This window comes from Daucus carota, chromosome 4 (genome assembly GCF_001625215.2).
Source record: "Daucus carota subsp. sativus chromosome 4, DH1 v3.0, whole genome shotgun sequence".
NCBI lineage: Eukaryota > Viridiplantae > Streptophyta > Magnoliopsida > Apiales > Apiaceae > Daucus > Daucus carota.
Genome location: NC_030384.2, coordinates 27,412,851 through 27,432,532, shown reverse-complemented (window position 1 = coordinate 27,432,532; position 19,682 = coordinate 27,412,851). Strand labels below are relative to the sequence as shown.

Sequence of the window (19,682 nt, the reverse complement as noted above, 5' to 3'; positions counted from 1 at the left end):
GTCGTTAAATAAATTTTTTATTTAACGGCTGAATGAATTCTTAATAGTTTTTTTTTTGACAAAATGAATTCTTAAAAGTTAGGTCCGTCAAATGACTAATTAAAAATTAGGTCGAACATTTATATTTTAATGAAAATGTTAAAAATTAATAATTTAATATAGAACATATTATAAGTTAAAGAGACACGTAAACCTAAATACCGACACATCGTACTAACCTAATTTTTAATGGTTTGGTTTAATAAATAATGAGAAGTATATCGTAACATGTAATAAATTAAGGAGGTATGTGGGTCGACTATCAACCGGATCACCAAACTCGACCGAGCTATAATAGTATAATAATAATATACAGTATTGTATAAATTTATAATATTACTATTAAACTGAGACCATTAGAGTATTTAAAAATAATGCTAATGTATTTTAATGGAAAAGTATCACCGGTTTATTATTAATTATATATAATAATATTATATTTTTATAAATATATCGCCCGCTTTGTTCTAAAACTCCGTAATTAATAACGATTAATCATCGATTAATCCTTATTTTGTAGCTCGCCGAACTGATTAAATATCTTATTATTCTATTAATCCCCAATCAATAAAATTAATCCTCGATTAATCCTTGTTCGGTGTCTTTACCGATTAAATCTGATTCCCGCTTTTTACAACACTGGTCACCCGTGTTAATTGTAGAAGATCGGTTTTCATAGTTTAAAAATCTAAAAGATATTGTGTGTTTTAGTTAAAAAGGTAATTATTATGTTGCTTGATGTTATTTCACAAGATTGAGTTTTTTAGTATATAACATAAAAGAGATAATATATTTTAGTTAAAAATAATAATCAGTTATATAGATAGGCACGTATTTAGGCCCAATACCGATCGATCAAACTTCTGATTTCCGACTTTAATAGTATAGTATAGATTATAATAATATTTTTTTACATGTATGTTGCATGTGTTATTTTTTAGAAAATCGATTTTTTAATTAAATATCTGAAAAAGATAACGTGTTTTAGTTAAAAAGGGTAGTTGCTATGCTGTCTAATATTATTTTTAGAATTTTGAGATTTTTTAGTTAGAAAATATAAAAAAGATAATTGTTTTAGTTAAAAAGGATAATTGATTATATAAAAAGGCTCATAATTCGGCTCAAGTACCGACCGACCAAACTTTAAATGTCTCGGCTTTAATAGTATTCGATTTTTTAGTTAGAAATCTGAAAAAGACAACGTGTTTTCGTTAAAAATGATAGTCGCTTTGTTCAATGTTATTTTTAAAAATTTAATTAGAAAATATAAAAAAGATAATAGTTTTAGTTAAAAAAGGATAATTGATTATATAAAAAGCTCATAATTCGGTCGAAATACCGATCAACCAAACTTTTAATAATTAATTATATAAAAAGCCCATTTCGGCTCAAGTACCGACCGACCAAACTTTTAATGTTTCGGCTTTAATAGTATAGTATAGATAGTATAGTACAGATAATTCGGGAGCATAACGTTAAAAAGTTCTTCATTCCTCGACGAAGAATGAATAAACTTATATGAGTTCCCCACTTACTAAACTCAATTAATTAATTTTTTATTAGTTAAGTTTGTTGTAGAAAAATTAAATATTTACTTTTTTTTTGTGAAATATTTACAAATTTAACTAATCCAATAAGTAAATTAATAAATATCGGATCAACCAATTTGTGAACAAATTAATTTTACTTGATACGGCAGTATTATCATTTATCTGTGATGTAAGCATGATTTCGTGATATATGTGGTTTGTTTATTTACCGGACAAAATCGTAGCTGTGCAATATTCTTAGTTATCCAGCATATTTATATTGAATATATTTAAAAATCTAAAATTCAGCATGTTCAAAAGTTTGCAAATCTGCATACGAGACTTTCCCAATATTTTTTCCTACGTTTTGCTTTTGGGTTTGTCTAGTATGCGAAATTTTATAGATTCGAGAGATTTTGATTGATTTGATTGTTATATATGCAGAGATTTATCATTATTAAAAAATACAGTAACAATTAATTAAAATAAATCAAACTTATGAATTTTAGTGCATGTGCTCATGAGAATAAACGTTTGTTTTTATTCGAAAAGTGCGGGCTAACTAATCAGGCGCATCAGTAACTCTCGTTGTATTACACCTTGGCTACACGTTTGGAAATGTTTGTAGTTGTTCTGTTGATCTTTCATTTTTTTAATTAGAGTTTCGTTTAGCGTGTGGTAATGCCACTGATTAATTTCAAGTACCATTTTTTAATTCTATGTTATTATTGTAAGTAATCGGTTGATATATCAATGAGACTTAATAGAATTTTATGATAAATTAAACTCTTTTCATTAAATTTAATTATGATCAATAAATTAGTAAAATATCTAAAAATTAATCAAACATTTTTTCATGAATTAGATATTTTTTGTACACTAGTTCAAACTTATATTTATAAATTAATATATATTCTAGTTAATCAAGGTAGTATATGAAATAAATTTAAATGTGTTTATACTGAATAAGGAGGAAAATTTCATATTAATTATAATATCCTATCAATTATATTTTTGTGAATATGTGTAAGGTTTCAGGAACGGTTATATAAACCGTTAATGTTTTAATAAATTATTTTCTCAACACATTCTTGAAAAATATTATTACATCGATTGAAAAATGATCCTTAAAAATTTAGATGACATTAAGTTGCTAATATGAAATTTATTTTAAATAATTTGATTTGAATTTTTATTTTAAAATTTAATTCAATTTATTTGGTATACAAAACATGTTTTCTCTTATATCTAAAATTTTAGGTTAATCCCCTACCAAACTAAGGGCCTGTTTGGGAACAAGAATCAGAAGCTACTTCTGGGCTTTTCTTGACCCGTTTGTGTAAAGAAGTAGAAGCACTTTTAAGAAGCTGAGAATGCTAGCTTCTCTCTCACAGCTTCTGCTTCTTTCCCAAACACTTTATTAACTTATTTACTTCTCACTTATACTCCACTTCTTTAATATAAGCAAGAAGTTACTTCTTTTAAGCTAACCCAAACGGCCCCTAAGTCTCGGTTACGATATGAGTTTGAAATTGGCAGTACAATAATTATTACACATTCGTTTTTGTTTGCTATTTCCTAATCCAGTCCTATTCTTTTCTTATGGAGTTAAACTTGGAATTTAATCCCGACAAGGAAAAGGTTTGGAATTATAAACGATGACCCTGAGAAAAGACATGCCACCAGAATCGAAGAATTAAACATTATTAATGCCAAATCATACTCATAGAAATACGGAAAGAACAATCTCTATGTAAGAAAAAGGTACAACAAAATAAGTAATTCACTCAAAAAAAAAAATAAGTTTAGAGATTGTATGGCTTTACTTAAAAAGAGTGAACTGCTGCTTAAAAAAAATTATAAATGATAAGTGAACTTGACTTATAATTATTAAATGTGTTTAGATAATTTTAGTTATAAGTCAATTGAATGTTTGGTAATCTAAATTTATAAATTAAGAAATCAAAATATTAAAATACAAGAAATTTTATTAATAAATAAAATTTAGAGAATTTACTAAGTATACTAACTTTTGGATTTTATTTGCAAATATACCAACTTCTCTAAAATTTTGTAAATATGTTATCTTTTACAACATATAATTAATTAAATTATCAAAATACCCTTCACCTTTTTATTTCTTTATTCCCACACCGTCTCTCTCAACATTTTATAAACAATCTTTTCATTCTGATGAAGAAACCAATTCAAATACCACGGCCCATCTCTCTTCCCCACTCCAACACCATCATTAAAATCAAACCGACGCCCAGACTCTACTCGAAATTTGTAACATCGAAATCTGCTAAAACAATCCCTACCGAACTCCAACTCATCTCATCTTTACTAACTTCACTGATATTCAACCAAAACAACAGCATCCTCACACTTATCGTGCTCAAATCCTCGAGCTTGTTCGTCGAGATCGTCCTAGATATAGTCGACTTTTACTTGAGCCCATGGCCTTCCACGTCAAATCGATTGCTTTGGATCCAGTTGGTTACAAAACAGCAGCACCCTCGCACTTATCCTGCTCAAATCCCTGAGCTTGTTCGTCGAGATCGTCCTGGATATATCGACTTTTACTTGAACCCATGGCCTTCCACGTCAAATCGATTACTTTGGATCCAGTTGGTTATTTTTGTGTTGATTTTCAGTTTGTTATTTTAGTTTATTTTTTTAATTGGAGTGCTTGTTACTTTTGCTTTTGGGGTTGTTTTTGTGATATTAGAATTTACCCCGCACGGTATTCATTTTTCACCTTTGCAATTAGTTGCAACTTATTATGCAAATAAATATAATTGTCTATCTCCTCCCGCTCTCATTTCTTGTTCTATGTCTATCCTTTTCTCTCTCAAATTACAACAAACATCTCATTTTCATCTCAATCTACATCTTATATACACATACATGCATAGTCGTGCATATTTATGGAATAAAAAAATTAAGTTCATAAAGCTTTTGTATTGATTGGACTTGTGAATGAAATGGATAATGGATCCGCGCAAGATGTTAGATTGATGTTTTGGGCGTGGTTGTGGGTTGGAGAAAGAGGTTTGGATGTTGAATTAGAGGTGTTAATGAAATCTCGGCCGAAAGCGGAGTCTGATGGCATGGGGTTAAAATAGGATGTTGATTGATGGAGTTGCGATGATATTGAATTGCCGGAGTTTATGATGGTTGTAGGTAGGTGGATTGGATTTTATGACGATTTTTGATTTGCTTTTGTGATATTAGTATTTGCCCCGTAGGGACACTCAATTTTCGTCGTTTGCAAGCATTTGCAACTTATTATGCAACTAAGTGTAATTTTTAAAAGATTTGTTTTTAAGTTGTATTTGTGATTGCTTGGTAGTAGTTACAGACATAGTTGCATATGTAACTTCCGTATTTTAGTAAATAATTTTACAAAATTATTTCAAATTTGGATATTTATGAAAAAAGCGCAATTGTTTATACTAAATTATAGGGATAGTTACATCTGCATACCCTCCATTTGCCACTCTTGTTTCTGAAGCTTTCTTTTTTCTTAATGAACTGCTTGATGCTTTTACCGGACATCAAAATATCTCTTTATTAAAATAAATTATAATAATTTAATCCATAAAGTAAAGGTGGACCCTTTTTAACATGTGAATGTAAAAAAATAAGAGATTAATGGTAGACTAGTTTCCCATTGTCGAATCTGCTCTGTTTGTTTTTAGCAGCTTAGTTTTGCATGTGCAGTGGAGTGCAGCTAGTGAAGCTGAACGAATCACCAAATAGCATATGCTCCTATTCTCTGTTCCCACAAACAAACACAGCTTTATGTGTCAGTCAATTGCAAATTTTATTAGCTCTTCCGCAGTTATTTTTTCTTTCAAATAATAATAATAATTAATTTAGCATAGTATAAAAATAAAACACCCAGAACACACTTATTATATAGGAGTATACCTATTAAAATTAGTGTTTTTTTATTTTCTTCTGGCATGCATTGACTTTGACATGTATATATAAATATCATTCCGGATTCCTACAGTAATAAAAGATATATCAACGTGAACTAAAATTGAATCGGACGATTTTCAGATATTAATTTGAAGTCCAAAAATTGTGTGTCAAGTTTTCGTCTGCGAAGAAGCCACTCTTCATTGAAAATATAATTATTATATAAGTCAATATTCGTGCCTCCGGTTATAAGGAGTACTCATTCTGTTTTTAAATCAACAATATTTGATTTTTTGATACATATTTTTTATGTGTATCAAGACAAGAGTTATTATTTTTAAATTTGTTATAAATAAAATTGTAAATCCAATATTTTTATTTTAAATTTATTATAATTATTTTAAAAACATGATCAATATTTTAAAAAATTATTTTGTATTCGGCTTAAAATTCAGATATAATATTTTTAGAACTATGTGTGTATTCCGGCTTAAAAGTTACATCGTGGGTGTTTGGCCCCCCTTTTAAGCCGAACTTCTCGATTTATAAGTTAGAAGCACTTATTTCGTATCGTTTGCGTAAGAAGTCAAGAAGCACTTAAAAAAAGTTAGGAATGCTAGCTTTTGTTTCAGGGTTTCTACTTATTTGCTTAACACTTTAATCATTTATAAGTCTTATCTTGCTTCTAACTTCTATTCCACTTATTTATTTTAAGCAATAAGCATTTATTTTAAGCTCACCCAAACGGCCCCGATCATTCCATGTATTTATTATTTGCCGAGGGAAACAGAAAAGATGAGTGCATATACAATGTGACAATCTTGTTCGTAACTCAAAGGACATGATTCTTTGAGTCTTTGGTGGGGTATACATATAAGCACGCAGAAAAGGAGATCTCAACTACAAGTCTACAAGGGAGGGTTTGCAAGACGATGAGAACGAGATTGTTTAATGTTTAGGACATTTCTCACCAAATATTCCACCGACACCGTTCTGTTGATAATCAACAAATTCTATGTTCATTTCATCTGTAATTTCTAGTAGATGATTCAAATCGAGTCTTTGCTCAGCGATAAATAAATACATTAGACAATGGTTGGTACAACTCCGGTTCAGAGAAGGAATTTCTCTCTCAGTTTTTTCGTGTTACTTAACACGAATTTTAAAATAATTTATTTTTAAAATCTTTCTATGTTTTAATAAATATGTAGATATTAAATTTTTATTTAACAGCAAAGAATTAAAATTATTTGTGAAATCATGTTTTATAGATATCTTAAAATACGTGTCAAATCCCGACTCCGAGATCAATAAAACAGGGAACAAACAGAATACATAACCAGAATGGTATTATTAATTTTTTTATATAAAAAAGTCTTAGTGGGTGTTTGGCAACCCATTTTAAGCCGGACTTCTCGGCTTATAAGTTAGAAGCACTTATTCGTACTGTTGGTGTAAAAAGTTAAGAAGCACTTATAAAAAGCTAAGAATGCTAGCTTTTGTTTCAAGACTTCTACTTATTTCCCAAACACTTTAATCACTTATAAGTCTTATCTTGCTTGTAACTTCTACTCCACTTATTTATTTTAAGTAACAAGCACTTATTTTAAGCTCACCCAAACGGCCCCTTAATCTTATATCACCAGACTTAAAGCTAGTACAGTCACAATATGAGTAAAAAAAACTAACAAAGCTTGGAGTTCTTTACAAAAGTGTTTAATGAAATAACTTGTACTGCATTACTTATTCTCATATACCTTGGGTGATGGCTCAGCTAGACCAAAAGGAGAACACTGTCACCTCTCTTTATCTCATTACAAGCATACTATATGGATACTAGAAACAAAAGATTCCATCAACCATCTGAATTCAATGATTCCAAATTAAGAACAGAACTACCTACCATCTTACTATTCTTTATTAGTTAGCTGATATATCATATATGTCCTCTCTCACCCGAGGACGGGATCGAAATCGAACATGAGAGCTATCGTACCGCTATTGTACTGGAAATCGGTATTTACAATAGGCTGTTCCCGAATCCTACGTAGAGCATGCATGCATTCTTCTTCTAATCGAGACAGCCAACAGTTCCATGTGATTATTTCACTCTAAGAGCATCTCCAACCATGAAGACCCCTTGGCTAAAAGATGAGTTGTCATGCCAAAAATAAAAAATTTAGCCAACCACTTCAAAAGTTCACACTCCAACCATAGTGACATGTTGTCTATAAATTTAGCCAACCTCTTATGGATGGCTAAATTTGTCGAACGTCTACAGACCTGTAAAAAATCTGTAGGGTGATTACACATCATATATTACCATATTAAATTGATATATTTTATTTATAACAATCTAAACATCAATAACATGCTATTTTCAAATTATAGTCATCCAATATAGCCAATACCATCGAAGCACAATGTCTTACAGGTTCAACAAATTTTACATAATGCGCTACAGATCCAATTTAGCCAACGATTATAGCCAACGCCATTGGAGATGCTCTAATGCACTTAAAAATACAAACCCAAAAAAAGTAAGGGTGGGGGTATCTCATCTCAAAAACATGTGCAAGATCTAAGGATACACAGAAAACAGCTAGAAATAAGCTGTTAGGCAATACCAAGAAGATGACAACCTGTTTCCAGGTATATATGCATGTATATAATGTAGAGGAATATATATTTATTAAAAGATAATATATTATACGACTAAAATGAAAATGGTATTCAAGTATTGATGGCAGACTACCAAGTGGTGCTATATGTATGAAACAACAGAAAGGCATGCCAATTACATTCATTTTGGTAGGTATTATTAAACAAAATTCATTGCATGAAACCAGTAGCTTTAAAATGTAATACAGGTGCATCTAGATCTTAACAAGTGACAGTGAGATAGAACAATAGTCAACTAAGAAGCAGACTTATAGAGCTAGATAATTGTATTGATAATATCCATGTACATTAAATAAACATTACAATTAGGGTAGTGTTACCTGTTAAGCTGTTACACCAAGTGATACATAGCAGCAGTTAAGATCCTGCTGAAAATCATTATAAATGGCTATTATAAATCTGCAATTTCCACCCTGCACTAACAAACCCTCCTACAATGAGCTGGGTTCCATCTTCTCTGTAACTTCTTACGAATCAAAGGTGAGAATTTTCTGCGGACTTGTAACCTGGATACATGTGATAGTTTCTGACTAACAAAATTTTTCTAGATGGTTGCCATATTTCTCGCATGATTCACAAAGGACAGAAGTTTCCTCATATCATAACAAAAAGTTTTTAAGATTATTTTTCATGTGAAGACAAAACATACAAAGAGTCTCATCATATTTCTATTCCAATGAATTTAATTTGCTAAATACATGTCTTCAGAATTAATTATTCTTTGGCCATATTGATGTCTAATAAAAAAAATAAACACCCATGATATTGCTTATTCTACTTCGTCCAAGTGTCCAAACATTTCTTCCCAGTTGGCTGCTGCTTCCTCGGGTGTCCGGAAAGACCAAATATGAGTCCTTTCCTTTTCACGGGCTTCTAAAATTTTCTGCAGCCATATTATCAATACATCCAGGGTCAAGCAATATTTAATAGCTAAAGAAAAATTAGGAACTTTTTCATCATCCAAGCAAGAACTATATAGATAATTTCAGATATGTGGTATGATAAGCACTGACAAGACAACCTCTAACATTTCCAAATACAAACCCAGCAAGACAAATCCAGAATGACGGTTCTCACGCACAGAGATTCACTCTTAACCTAATGCTAAAAAAGAAAATTTAGTATAAAGTTAGTGTATAAATTACCTCTACTTCCGAGGCTCTCTTTGTTTTCAAGTTTAAACAATCGACAAGACCACTCCATTTCCCAGAACAAGTATCAAGCTGCCCAGCTCGATAATACTGCTGCATCTGATGTACCGGAGCTGCCAGACAATTAGCACCGATTAGCAAACACTCAGCAAACAGCAGTGCCATCAAGGTGTTGACAAGGTTGGTTTAACAAAATATGAAAATACAAAGATTGCCTAGAGCAAAGTCTTCAAGCAATCCTCATACTCTATTAAACTAAAATCATTGCACAGTTGATCCATTGAGCACACAAAAAGTTCGCCTTTTGCGAAGTGTGTATAGTAACTGCGGTTTAACAGTTTTATAATAGTGAACACAATATGGCCAGCTCTAGAAGTTATGGACTATGCACATATTAACTAGTAAACTAGACATTCAGTACATATAATTCAATAATAAAAAAGCCTTCTACGAAATCTTCGAATCTATGGATGTCAGCTGATAAGCGAATCATTTTTTTTTTTTTTTTTTTTTTGACAAATATGGCTTATAGCCTTACAAATGAGTATCTGTTCTACGAAACTCTCGGGGTGAGCCAGGGTCGAACCCAGGACCTGGGACGACAGAGGATAAACTCTTTACCACTGAGCTATCCAACCGTGCTTTGAACTCTAATATACTGATATAAAAGTTATAGATTTGGACTAATTAAAGCAAGCTTGTTTCTCACATATACATTTTGTTAAATTAACAGTTTATTGATTGTTGGAAGAAAAATAGCTACAATTAATTTTAACTAAAAGATGGGTCAGGTAAATTGCATGCATCAGAGTGGGATTCAATTTAGAACATGAAATATAATTGGCTTCTTGTCTCTTAAAATGAATGATACTATTTACTACAATAGCTCTCCCAAAGAATATTTTAAAAAATAATTAAAAAGAGCAAAAGAATAAAGAAAGACCAGTGACCCGGTTCTGAAGACTGTTTAATAAACAGAAGATTAGATTGGACGGTGACGGGGCTGCTATTAAAGGGAAGAAGATAGAGGTTCTATGTGCCCTAAAGCCTGAAGGGGTTACCCACTATATTAATTGAACATTTGCCTGGACTCTGGAGTGTCACATAATCGGAATTTCTGAAAAATTAAAGACACAAGGACTCTTCCTTGTTCTGCATAAAATATGGAGGCACATAAAATTGTAAATAGATAATATTGCAAATAACATAAATTATATAAACGGTAAGTTTATATTAAAGCAAAAATGGGCATCCAAATTTTTGTTTAAAGACAAGCCCCATGATGATTAAAGAGTATATATCTCTTTTCAAACATAATTGACAATATTTAACACAATCCTGAAATGTGACCCCATGGGGACTCTATCCTTGTTTCGCACACTATTTGGAGACATACTTATTTATAGTAAAATAATTTTATAAATAGCATATTAGAAGATCAAAATAAGTTTATATTATAATAAGAAGAATAATATATAACTTTTGTTTGAAAATACATGCCGCAATAAGATTATAAGAGTATATGTCTCTTTTCAAAGACAATTGACAGTATATTGACACAGAATTCCTGTACCCTGATGTCAAACCTATAAACATGATACTGGAGCTTGAGCAAGAAGAAAGCTAAATTGTATTGAAAAGTAAAAAAGTGAGTACACTGTTCTGGACCTATCTATTTATATACACATTTTACAACGAACCACCAACTTTCTAACAACTAAAGTCAACCAACAGAGTCAACACAACCAGCCTTGCCTCTCTCATTATCAATATGAGTGACACCTGAACTTTACTTTCTATATAAGATAGACACCAATTTAAATCATAGATTCGACAACAATTAATTTTATTATATCATAAAAATCGAAAATATTAAAAATTAACTAATAATAGTATAGTAAATAAAGAGTATATTAATTTGTACTTGGACTTTTGGAGTACTACAAACCTCGTTAATTGATGATTTCAAGGTGGACTCAAATTCTCAAATTATGTCTATTAGTAGATAAACCATAAATCGATGTAGTTATAAAGTCCAAGAATTTAGAAGTTTTTACATAATGAAAAGACTACACCGACTCCTCTAAGATACTACAAGGTCATGCTCTTCCAATGGGATAGCTTCTATAAATCTGTATACTAGCCAGAGAAATAAAGACACCATAGTTTTGTCAAATATTGGAGACTGCATGTTAACCCCAACATCCTTATTTCTAGCACCATATCAGACTCTATGCTAAAGTTGCACCAGAGGCATTTGGTCTCCAAGCAACCAATGCAAAAGCATTATAGCTTCTAACACTGCTCGCCACTCGCACTATTCTATAACTCTGTGTTTACCTCCACCTTAGCTACTAATACAACGGCATCAAGGAAAAGCATAGGGACATTTCTGAACATCCAAAATTAATGCAAAGAAAGGAGCTTAACAATGATCCTTCGTGAAGTCCTACCTGGACTCGATTTATTGAGTAATACTCGCTGGGTCTCGAACATGTACTTGGCTACTTGCTCACGAGTACAATTTTCATACCTCCCTGCCGTAGCACTAGGAAAACCTCTAGAAACTTTTTGAAATTATTTCACGAGTTACACTATCACAGGCCTCCTCCATCCAAGTCTATCCCCGTCATTTGTAGATCCTTAAAAACTTCTCTCTTTATAGGTTAGTGTACATGATTGTCAAATATGGTATAAAAGGTAATATACCATGTGCAGGAAGTGTTCAACACATGATATTACAATCTCCATTATTTCCATCATATGCGCTATGTCCAGGTTTCACCAATATAGTAATTTCCCGTTTTCCACGCCAATCTATGTATCTTCACCTACAATCAATCTTAGTCATCTCCTTTGTGGTCTTTCCAATCATATTATAGAAGAAAAAGAATTCAGTACAACATTGCTGTGTAGTGCAAGTGCAGTGTCAACTTGGATACGGCAGTAGAATAGTTAAAAGTAAGAGAGATTAGCCACCCATGGGATGGATTTAAAGCAAAATGAATGATAGAGGGGTGTGGGAGGTTGACTAAAGATATAAGTTCCAAGCTAGGAAGCATGGGTGCGGCACCCAGCTGCTGCACTGCGCACCGGGTGCGGTGCTGGTGCGGCTGGGTGCGCACCGGGTGCGCCGGGTGGCGTATCCCGGTGTATCGGATCGGGGAATCACGGGGGTGCAGCAAAGGGGTGCGGGAAGGGCAGTAATCGTAATTTTGCAGTCACCGAAAAAGTTTAACTTTCAATTATAAAGTTACCATTCACGATTTCAGCCCCAAATCTGTAACTGAGCCCTAATCTGTAATTGGGAAATGAAGAGAAAGGGAAAAGAGGGAGAAGGAAAAATATTTTAATGCTCCTCCTTTCTTTTGTTAATTAACTATATATTATATAATATATTTTTAAATTTTTTTTTGGCCGTATCCCCTCACACCCGAATCCCCATAATATTTTTTTTGCTAAATTCCCGTATCCCCGCACCACGTATCCCCGCACCCGCACTCATGCTTCACTTCACAGGTTCCAAGGTATATCGATAAGACTACCTTGTTATAATGAAATGTCTAGAAAGGTACACTAGAGATCAGAAATTGTTGAAGAAACTAAGTATGTATGCACGATCATCATGCATATAATACAATTATTAGAATGTACTAGTAGGGTGAAAGAAACTGATAATCAAAATTTATAATATAGTTGAAGAGTGTATGTGTGTCCATATTGAACATTGTCAGCATGGGTACTCTAGTTTTATACATATGAAACTGAAATTAATCATATAATCACCCAAATCCCTCAAACTTGCACGGCATAACATCGTTTACAGTTCTTGGGTGAATCTTATACTTTCTCAAATGGCCAAGTTATTAGACCAATACTTTGTCCAAGCACTATATCCTCGATCACGTACATGTTGAGCTTTATATTAATTTCGCTTACACAGTGGAACTCCCATTTCACAATTTAAAATGCATTCTCTACTATAAACAAGTCGTCTTAAAAAACATTTATTTAAATAACAGAAGTTCCTACCCAACCAATGCTAGTCATATTGCTTATAAAGGTGTCAAAATTCCAATTGAACAACAATATAGGAGAACAGAACATCGCCAAACAAAATACTGTATACGATTGCAATAACTAAGACAAACCCCTTACAGTAAACATTAGTGTAATTCATGTATACATTAACATTTCAAGGCACCAAACTGTATTCATAATTTAATCAACTAACCAATCATCATCAAGGAGCCTATGCACATATACCACAACTGTGAAATTAAAGACAAAGCGGATCAAAATGTGGCTTACAGTAACAAAACATGAGAGCATCAAAGTAGGTAGTGCACGATAATTTCTTCCGAGGGGCAGTAGCAACCGAAGATTCTTCCTTTACAGCACTCATCTCTTCTAGGCCTATAAATAGACCAAACTCTGATAACAGATACCAGGAGGTACACAAAATAAGATACAACCAACAATTCAAAACGCACACACAAAACCCAGATGCCAAAACACATAAAAACATACAATTTCATTTGATAAACATATATAAAGCTGAAAGATAAAGAATTTAACATAAAATCTCTAAAAAAATCATAGAAAAAGGTTGCATCTTGAATCTCGACAGTACAGACTTTAAATCTGTAAACAATTGAAATACATATACCAATCGAAACGTGTTGTATCTATAATAAACACAAAGTAAAATTTCATTTGATAAACACAAATATAGTTTTAGAATAAATTAAGAAACAAGATAATGATACTGAAAAAGAAGCAATTAAAGTGTATTGAAATATGGGAGTAATATAGCCAACCTTAGAGTTCAAAACTGAAGCTTGAAAGAGCTGATTAGTTATGCCGGCGACGGCAGCGTTTGGACGGCCGGGAATGCAATATTCACGCAGCACAAATAACTGCCTTTTCTTTAATCCTTCAAAAATATAATATAAATTCATATTATTATAGTGTTTTTATGTACTTTTTAATTAAGTGGATGGATTTAACTATTTTTTGTTTAATTGAAAATTGTTGTGATGGAAAATTTTGTATGGGCATCCATGTTAATGAAATTAAAATCAACATAAATCCGTCATCTAATAAAAAAGTTGTTAGAATGTATTTATAACACTGAAAATTCTTAAAAATTAATAAAAATTGGTATTAATATATAGTATTGTATAAGATCATTATTATTAATTCGTGATTTTAATTAATTTAAATTATAAAAATTAATAATTATGATACAGGATAACTTAATGATTTACAAATTGTACTTGTTCTATGTTTATATTTTAGTATAGATTTATAATATAATATAATATAATGTTTTTAATTATTTATTTTAATGATGATACTGTTTTTTATTGCGGTAACTTATGAAAAAGGAAAATCACACTCAATTTTGGATTATACAAGACACAAATTATGTTATAGAAATTATACCGATCAAAAGATTATATTGCATAATAAACTTCCTCATTGCTCATTAAAGATAGTCATTTGTTCGAGACTGTCGAATTCTTTTGAAAAATATGATATTAATTGAAAATATTAAGTATATAAATATGAAATAAAGCGGTCATTATCTGCATTTAGACAATTTCATTTTAGTTGACTTAATATATTAATTTTAATTATCAATTTAATACTCAAAAAAATATATGAATAAACAAATAACTTTCAAGATAACAAATGTCAAGTTTGATGTTTTTTTTTTACCGGTGAGCGGCTCATTCAAAAAAATTTGTATATCAATATAGCTTTGGACTCTATGATGATAATTAATATAAAATAAAGATGTCCATAAAGAGGAAGGTAGTCATCCAATGACACACTTCTGGGTTTAATTGTGCGCGTGGAGTATGTTTTGCAAGTAGCATTTAGACAATTTAATTTTAGTTATCAACTTAAGATGTTAATTTTAATTATCAATTTAATACTCACAAAATATATGAAAAAAATCAAATAACTTCTAAAATAACAATCTAACTGGTCAACGGTTCATTCAAAAACCTATCAACTTAAGATGTTAATTTTAATTATCAATTTAATACTCACAAAATATATGAAAAAATCAAATAACTTCTAAAATAACAATTTAACTGGTCAACGGTTCATTCAAAAACCTGTATATATGAATCAAAATAGCTTTGGACTATGTGATGGTAATTAATGTAAAATAAAGATGTCAATGGGAAGTCATGAGATGCTTCTGGATTTAATTATGCGTGTGGAGTGTGTTTTGCAAGTATGTTGTATGTATAATTATATATGTGTTTCAAAAGGGAATAATAAAAGACGTGCATTTCTGATGATGTGTATTTATTGGCCACGAATACTAAATACGCGTAACTTGCAAACAAATAGAAAATTCAGTATGATCCTCGCACACGGATAATGCGTATGCATGAAATCAATCAAAGCACACACATTAATTGGATGCATATTCAGTATACGCGTTCAAAAAATGTGAAATTTTGTCTTTATTTTGGACCATTTCAGTGTATTAGTCATTGTGGACAATATACCCGAAAAATGAATTATATTGGATATTCGCCGGCTAATCTATCAAAAAAATTTATACTGAAAAATTCTATATTTGTTTTAATTATAGAAAAGAAAAAGTTAACAATTAACATAATTGACACATATATATATATATATATATATATATATATATATATATTACTATAAGCTTATAATGTCATGTATTTGAAAATACAATATTAATAATATAGTCATACGTTACTACCTCCGTCTCAATTTATAGGTCCATTTTGGAATAAACACACATATTAAGAAAAAAGTTGGTTATATAGAATCTTATCTCACAGATCATTAATTAGTGCATTGATAAGTGAGAATATAGTTGAGTTTCAAAAAAATCACAATAAATATAGGGATTTAGTGTATTGAGAAATGAGAATATTGTTGAGTTTCAAAAAAATCGCAATTAATATGTAGATAAATTTGTATTGAAAGAAGAGAGAGACAAATATTTTGGGACAATTTTTTTTTCCAAAATGGACTTATAAATTGAGACGGAGGGAGTACAAAATTGTGTGAGTATTTGTTTTATAGTTAACAATTCAGCAAGTACACTTAAATTGCAATACAAATTAGTGCCAAAAAAAATAAAATTGTCCAACACGCTTCAATTCAAAATAAGTTAGTCCCGTGTTTTCACTTTTCAATAAAGAAGACAACGACAGCCGTGTCTTCCAAGTATAGAAAAGTAGTGCAGCAGTTTCGCAGGATTTTTCTAATACTTTTCAAATATTCACTTTAGAGAATAATGTCATCGTTACTAATATTTTTTTCGAAAAATTGAGGAAGAAGTCTGACTCTGAATAGCATTATGATTTGGTTAGAAATATTGGACTATAATTAGAGTTACGTGTTTCAAAGTTAGACTCCTATTTTAGTTAGATCAGTTTCTTCTCTTATAAATACTTATAAATATTTTTGTAATTGTAAAATCACAATACAACAAAATTGTGAGAGATCAATAAAAACAAATTTAGTGTGGCTTGTGAGGAAGGATTTTCCGAACCACGTAAATTTTTGTGTTATGTGATTGTCGTTTATTTTCTTGTTTTTGTTTATTTGTTTTTGAATTTTATTTTCGTTGTTGTATGCTGCCAGTATTTGAAAATTTGGTCATCAAAAAACATAAAATAAGACGACCATTACAAATTGTGTGGAGGTCAAGTCAACTATGCGTGTCAAGAGCTTTCTGGATTGTTTATAAGCTCATTTCTTGTGTGATCATCTTTCATAAGTTCCTCTAAATCTCTAACTAATTTTTTCAAGAATTTCCGAGTCTTGATTCTCCAAGCAAAATGGCTCTGCAAAATATGCCTAGTGCGAGATCCGTGCTCTCAGTAATTGCACCTCTCGCTGCTTCTGCCGTTTTACTCAGAAGCATCTCTAGTGACTTTGTTCCTGATGAACTAAACACTTATGTTTCCTCCAAGCTCTACAAAATCTTCAAGTACTTCTCCTCGGAGTTCACCATCGTCATTGAAGAATTCAGGGGTCTTTCGCGTAATCAAGTTTTTGAGGCCGCTGACATCTACTTGTCCACCAAAGTCACTTCATCCACCACTAGAGTGAAGCTTGGCATGACTGAGAAAGAGAAAAATGTGGCCATCACAGTGGATAAAAATGAGGAGGTCTTTGATTCTTTTGAAGATTTACAGGTTAAGTGGAAGCTGATAAGTACTGAAGTCAAGTCATCGAGCCATGGAGGCCCTGGATCACACTTGAGAGACCTTAATGCAACTCTGAGATCCGAGGTGAGGTCGTATGAGCTGAGTTTTCATAAGAAGCATAGAGCAAAGGTGGTGACAGCCTACTTGGCTCATGTTCTTGAGACGTCGAAAGCTATCAAGGAAGAAACCAAGGCGATCAAGATACGAACAGCAGAGTATGATAACTGGGATTCTGAGGGGACTAATCTTGACCATCCAATGACATTCAAGAATTTGGCTCTGGACTCAAAGCTGAAGAATGAGATTATAGAGGATTTGGAGAGGTTTAAGAATGGAAAGGAATTCTATAGAAGGACTGGAAGGGCTTGGAAACGCGGATATCTGCTGTATGGACCTCCTGGTACTGGCAAATCAAGCTTGGTTGCTGCAATGGCTAATTATCTCAATTTTGACATCTATGACTTGGATTTAACAGAGGTGACTAATAATTCGGATCTTAGGCGATTGTTGCTTTCTTTGTCCAGCCGCTCTATACTTGTCATTGAGGATATTGATTGTTCGATCAAACTGCAAAATAGGAACTCCAAGGATGATCCTGAAGTGACTAAAGAAGATAAGGTTAGTATAATTTTGTTGCGTATTAGTCAATTTTTAGCAGATCTTTTTCAAGTAATCTAGTAAGAGTTGATAGAGTTTTTGAATATTCAGTCAACCTGCCCCCACTGGCCACTGCTTCGGGATCTAGATTTAAGTTAAGAGGGGTTAAATATTAAAAATTAATTTGATAACTTCAAACAAGAACATATATAAGCACACAATAATATATAATAATAATGTTATTTTTATAAGATCATAACATATCCTTCATATTGTGAAATCTGTTCATGATTGTTTCTTTTTCAAATTTTTTAAATACGCCTCTTGTTAGGTGGTTTAAACACTTTCACTATTAGGATCCGCCTCTTTCTGCAATAACAAAAGTTTCCTATTATGCTCCGGCTTTCCGGGGTAGGAACGTCTGATGAAAGTAAAACTTTTAATGTATACTTGGTAGTAGTAATACCTAAATGAGTAAAATTAAAGGGATGGCTAAATTTTACTTCCTTTAATATTTTAGTGGCCAAAATTTCAAATTTACAATATAGTTTTATTTTTTGAAAAAATGGCAAGGACCACTTCTGTGAGATTAAAAAGTGACCCTTTCAAATTTACAATATAGTGTTACTTTTATTGCATACTGCACCTTGTTTGTCTTCTGGCTTAACTGTGTGATGTTGATTCTTCTTCAGGTGACACTTTCAGGGCTCCTGAACTTTATTGATGGTCTTTGGTCTTGTTGTGGAGAGGAACGAATCATCATCTTCACGACCAATCACGTAGAAAAACTGGATCCAGCATTACTAAGGCCAGGGCGCATGGACATGCATATACTCATGTCTTACTGCACATTTTCTGCATTCAAGCAGCTAGCTTTCAACTATTTAGGCATCCTTCAGCACCCATGTTTCACCCAGATTGAAGACCTTCTACAAAGGGCAGATTTAACTCCTGCAGAGATTGCAGGAGAGTTGATGAAGAGCACCGATCCTGAAGTTTCTATCCATGGCCTTCTTAGCTTCCTTGAGCACAAAGTAGCGGAACAGAGCACAACAAAAACCGAGGCAGAAGCATGCAGTGTTCAAAAACCGCTGAATGGACTTGGGCAGCAGATAGAATGTCAAAGCATATTATAAACTTCACAAGTCCCTGCAGACAGTGAGTTGAAAAAAAGTGGAACTCTCGTAGAATTCCATCTATATATTATGATTCAGCACTCCGCGGCTCCTCCTACATAACCATATAGAGCAAATTGAAGTCTCAATTTCAGAATAACTTGTATTGTTAGTACTTATTATCAGTCTCAGTGCTGTATTTGCTTTTGCAGCAAAATGAGTACTGGTAGGCTTGAATGCCTGTTTAACTCAAAATACTTATTTGCTTCAATTGTAGCAAACATTGCATCCTTATAATTCTGTATAACATACACATGCTACAACATAAAAACATCCCGAATATGCTATTTTTGTTTATGGAACTTCATTGTAAACGCACCATCAAGCTGTCTGCCGTAAAAATTTTATTTTACTGAATAA

At 32.0% G+C, this 19,682-nt stretch overlaps 2 protein-coding genes across 3 annotated transcripts; one reads left to right on the top strand and one right to left on the bottom strand.

The window, feature by feature from the left end:
* Positions 1-8,752: 8,752 nt before the first annotated feature.
* On the bottom strand, positions 8,753-14,281 carry LOC108216510 (uncharacterized protein C227.17c). 2 transcript variants are annotated; one of them, XM_017389289.2, is made up of 4 exons: positions 14,152-14,281; positions 13,643-13,747; positions 9,326-9,444; positions 8,753-9,063 (listed from the first exon to the last, which is right to left on the bottom strand). In XM_017389289.2, exons 2-4 carry the CDS (start codon positions 13,734-13,736, stop codon positions 8,950-8,952), a joined length of 327 nt encoding a protein of 108 aa, XP_017244778.1. In that variant the 5' UTR covers positions 13,737-13,747; positions 14,152-14,281; the 3' UTR covers positions 8,753-8,949. The 2 variants fall into 2 exon arrangements, with proteins under 2 accessions (XP_017244778.1, XP_017244777.1); XM_017389288.2 differs by having other exon boundaries at positions 13,643-13,765; positions 14,152-14,279.
* Positions 14,282-17,044: 2,763 nt separating this feature from the next.
* Positions 17,045-19,624, top strand: LOC108218508 (AAA-ATPase At3g50940-like). Its single transcript, XM_017391477.2, has 2 exons — positions 17,045-18,168; positions 18,840-19,624. The coding sequence occupies exons 1-2, from the start codon at positions 17,179-17,181 to the stop codon at positions 19,281-19,283; spliced, it is 1,434 nt and encodes a 477-aa protein (XP_017246966.1). The 5' UTR covers positions 17,045-17,178; the 3' UTR covers positions 19,284-19,624.
* Positions 19,625-19,682: the final 58 nt, after the last annotated feature.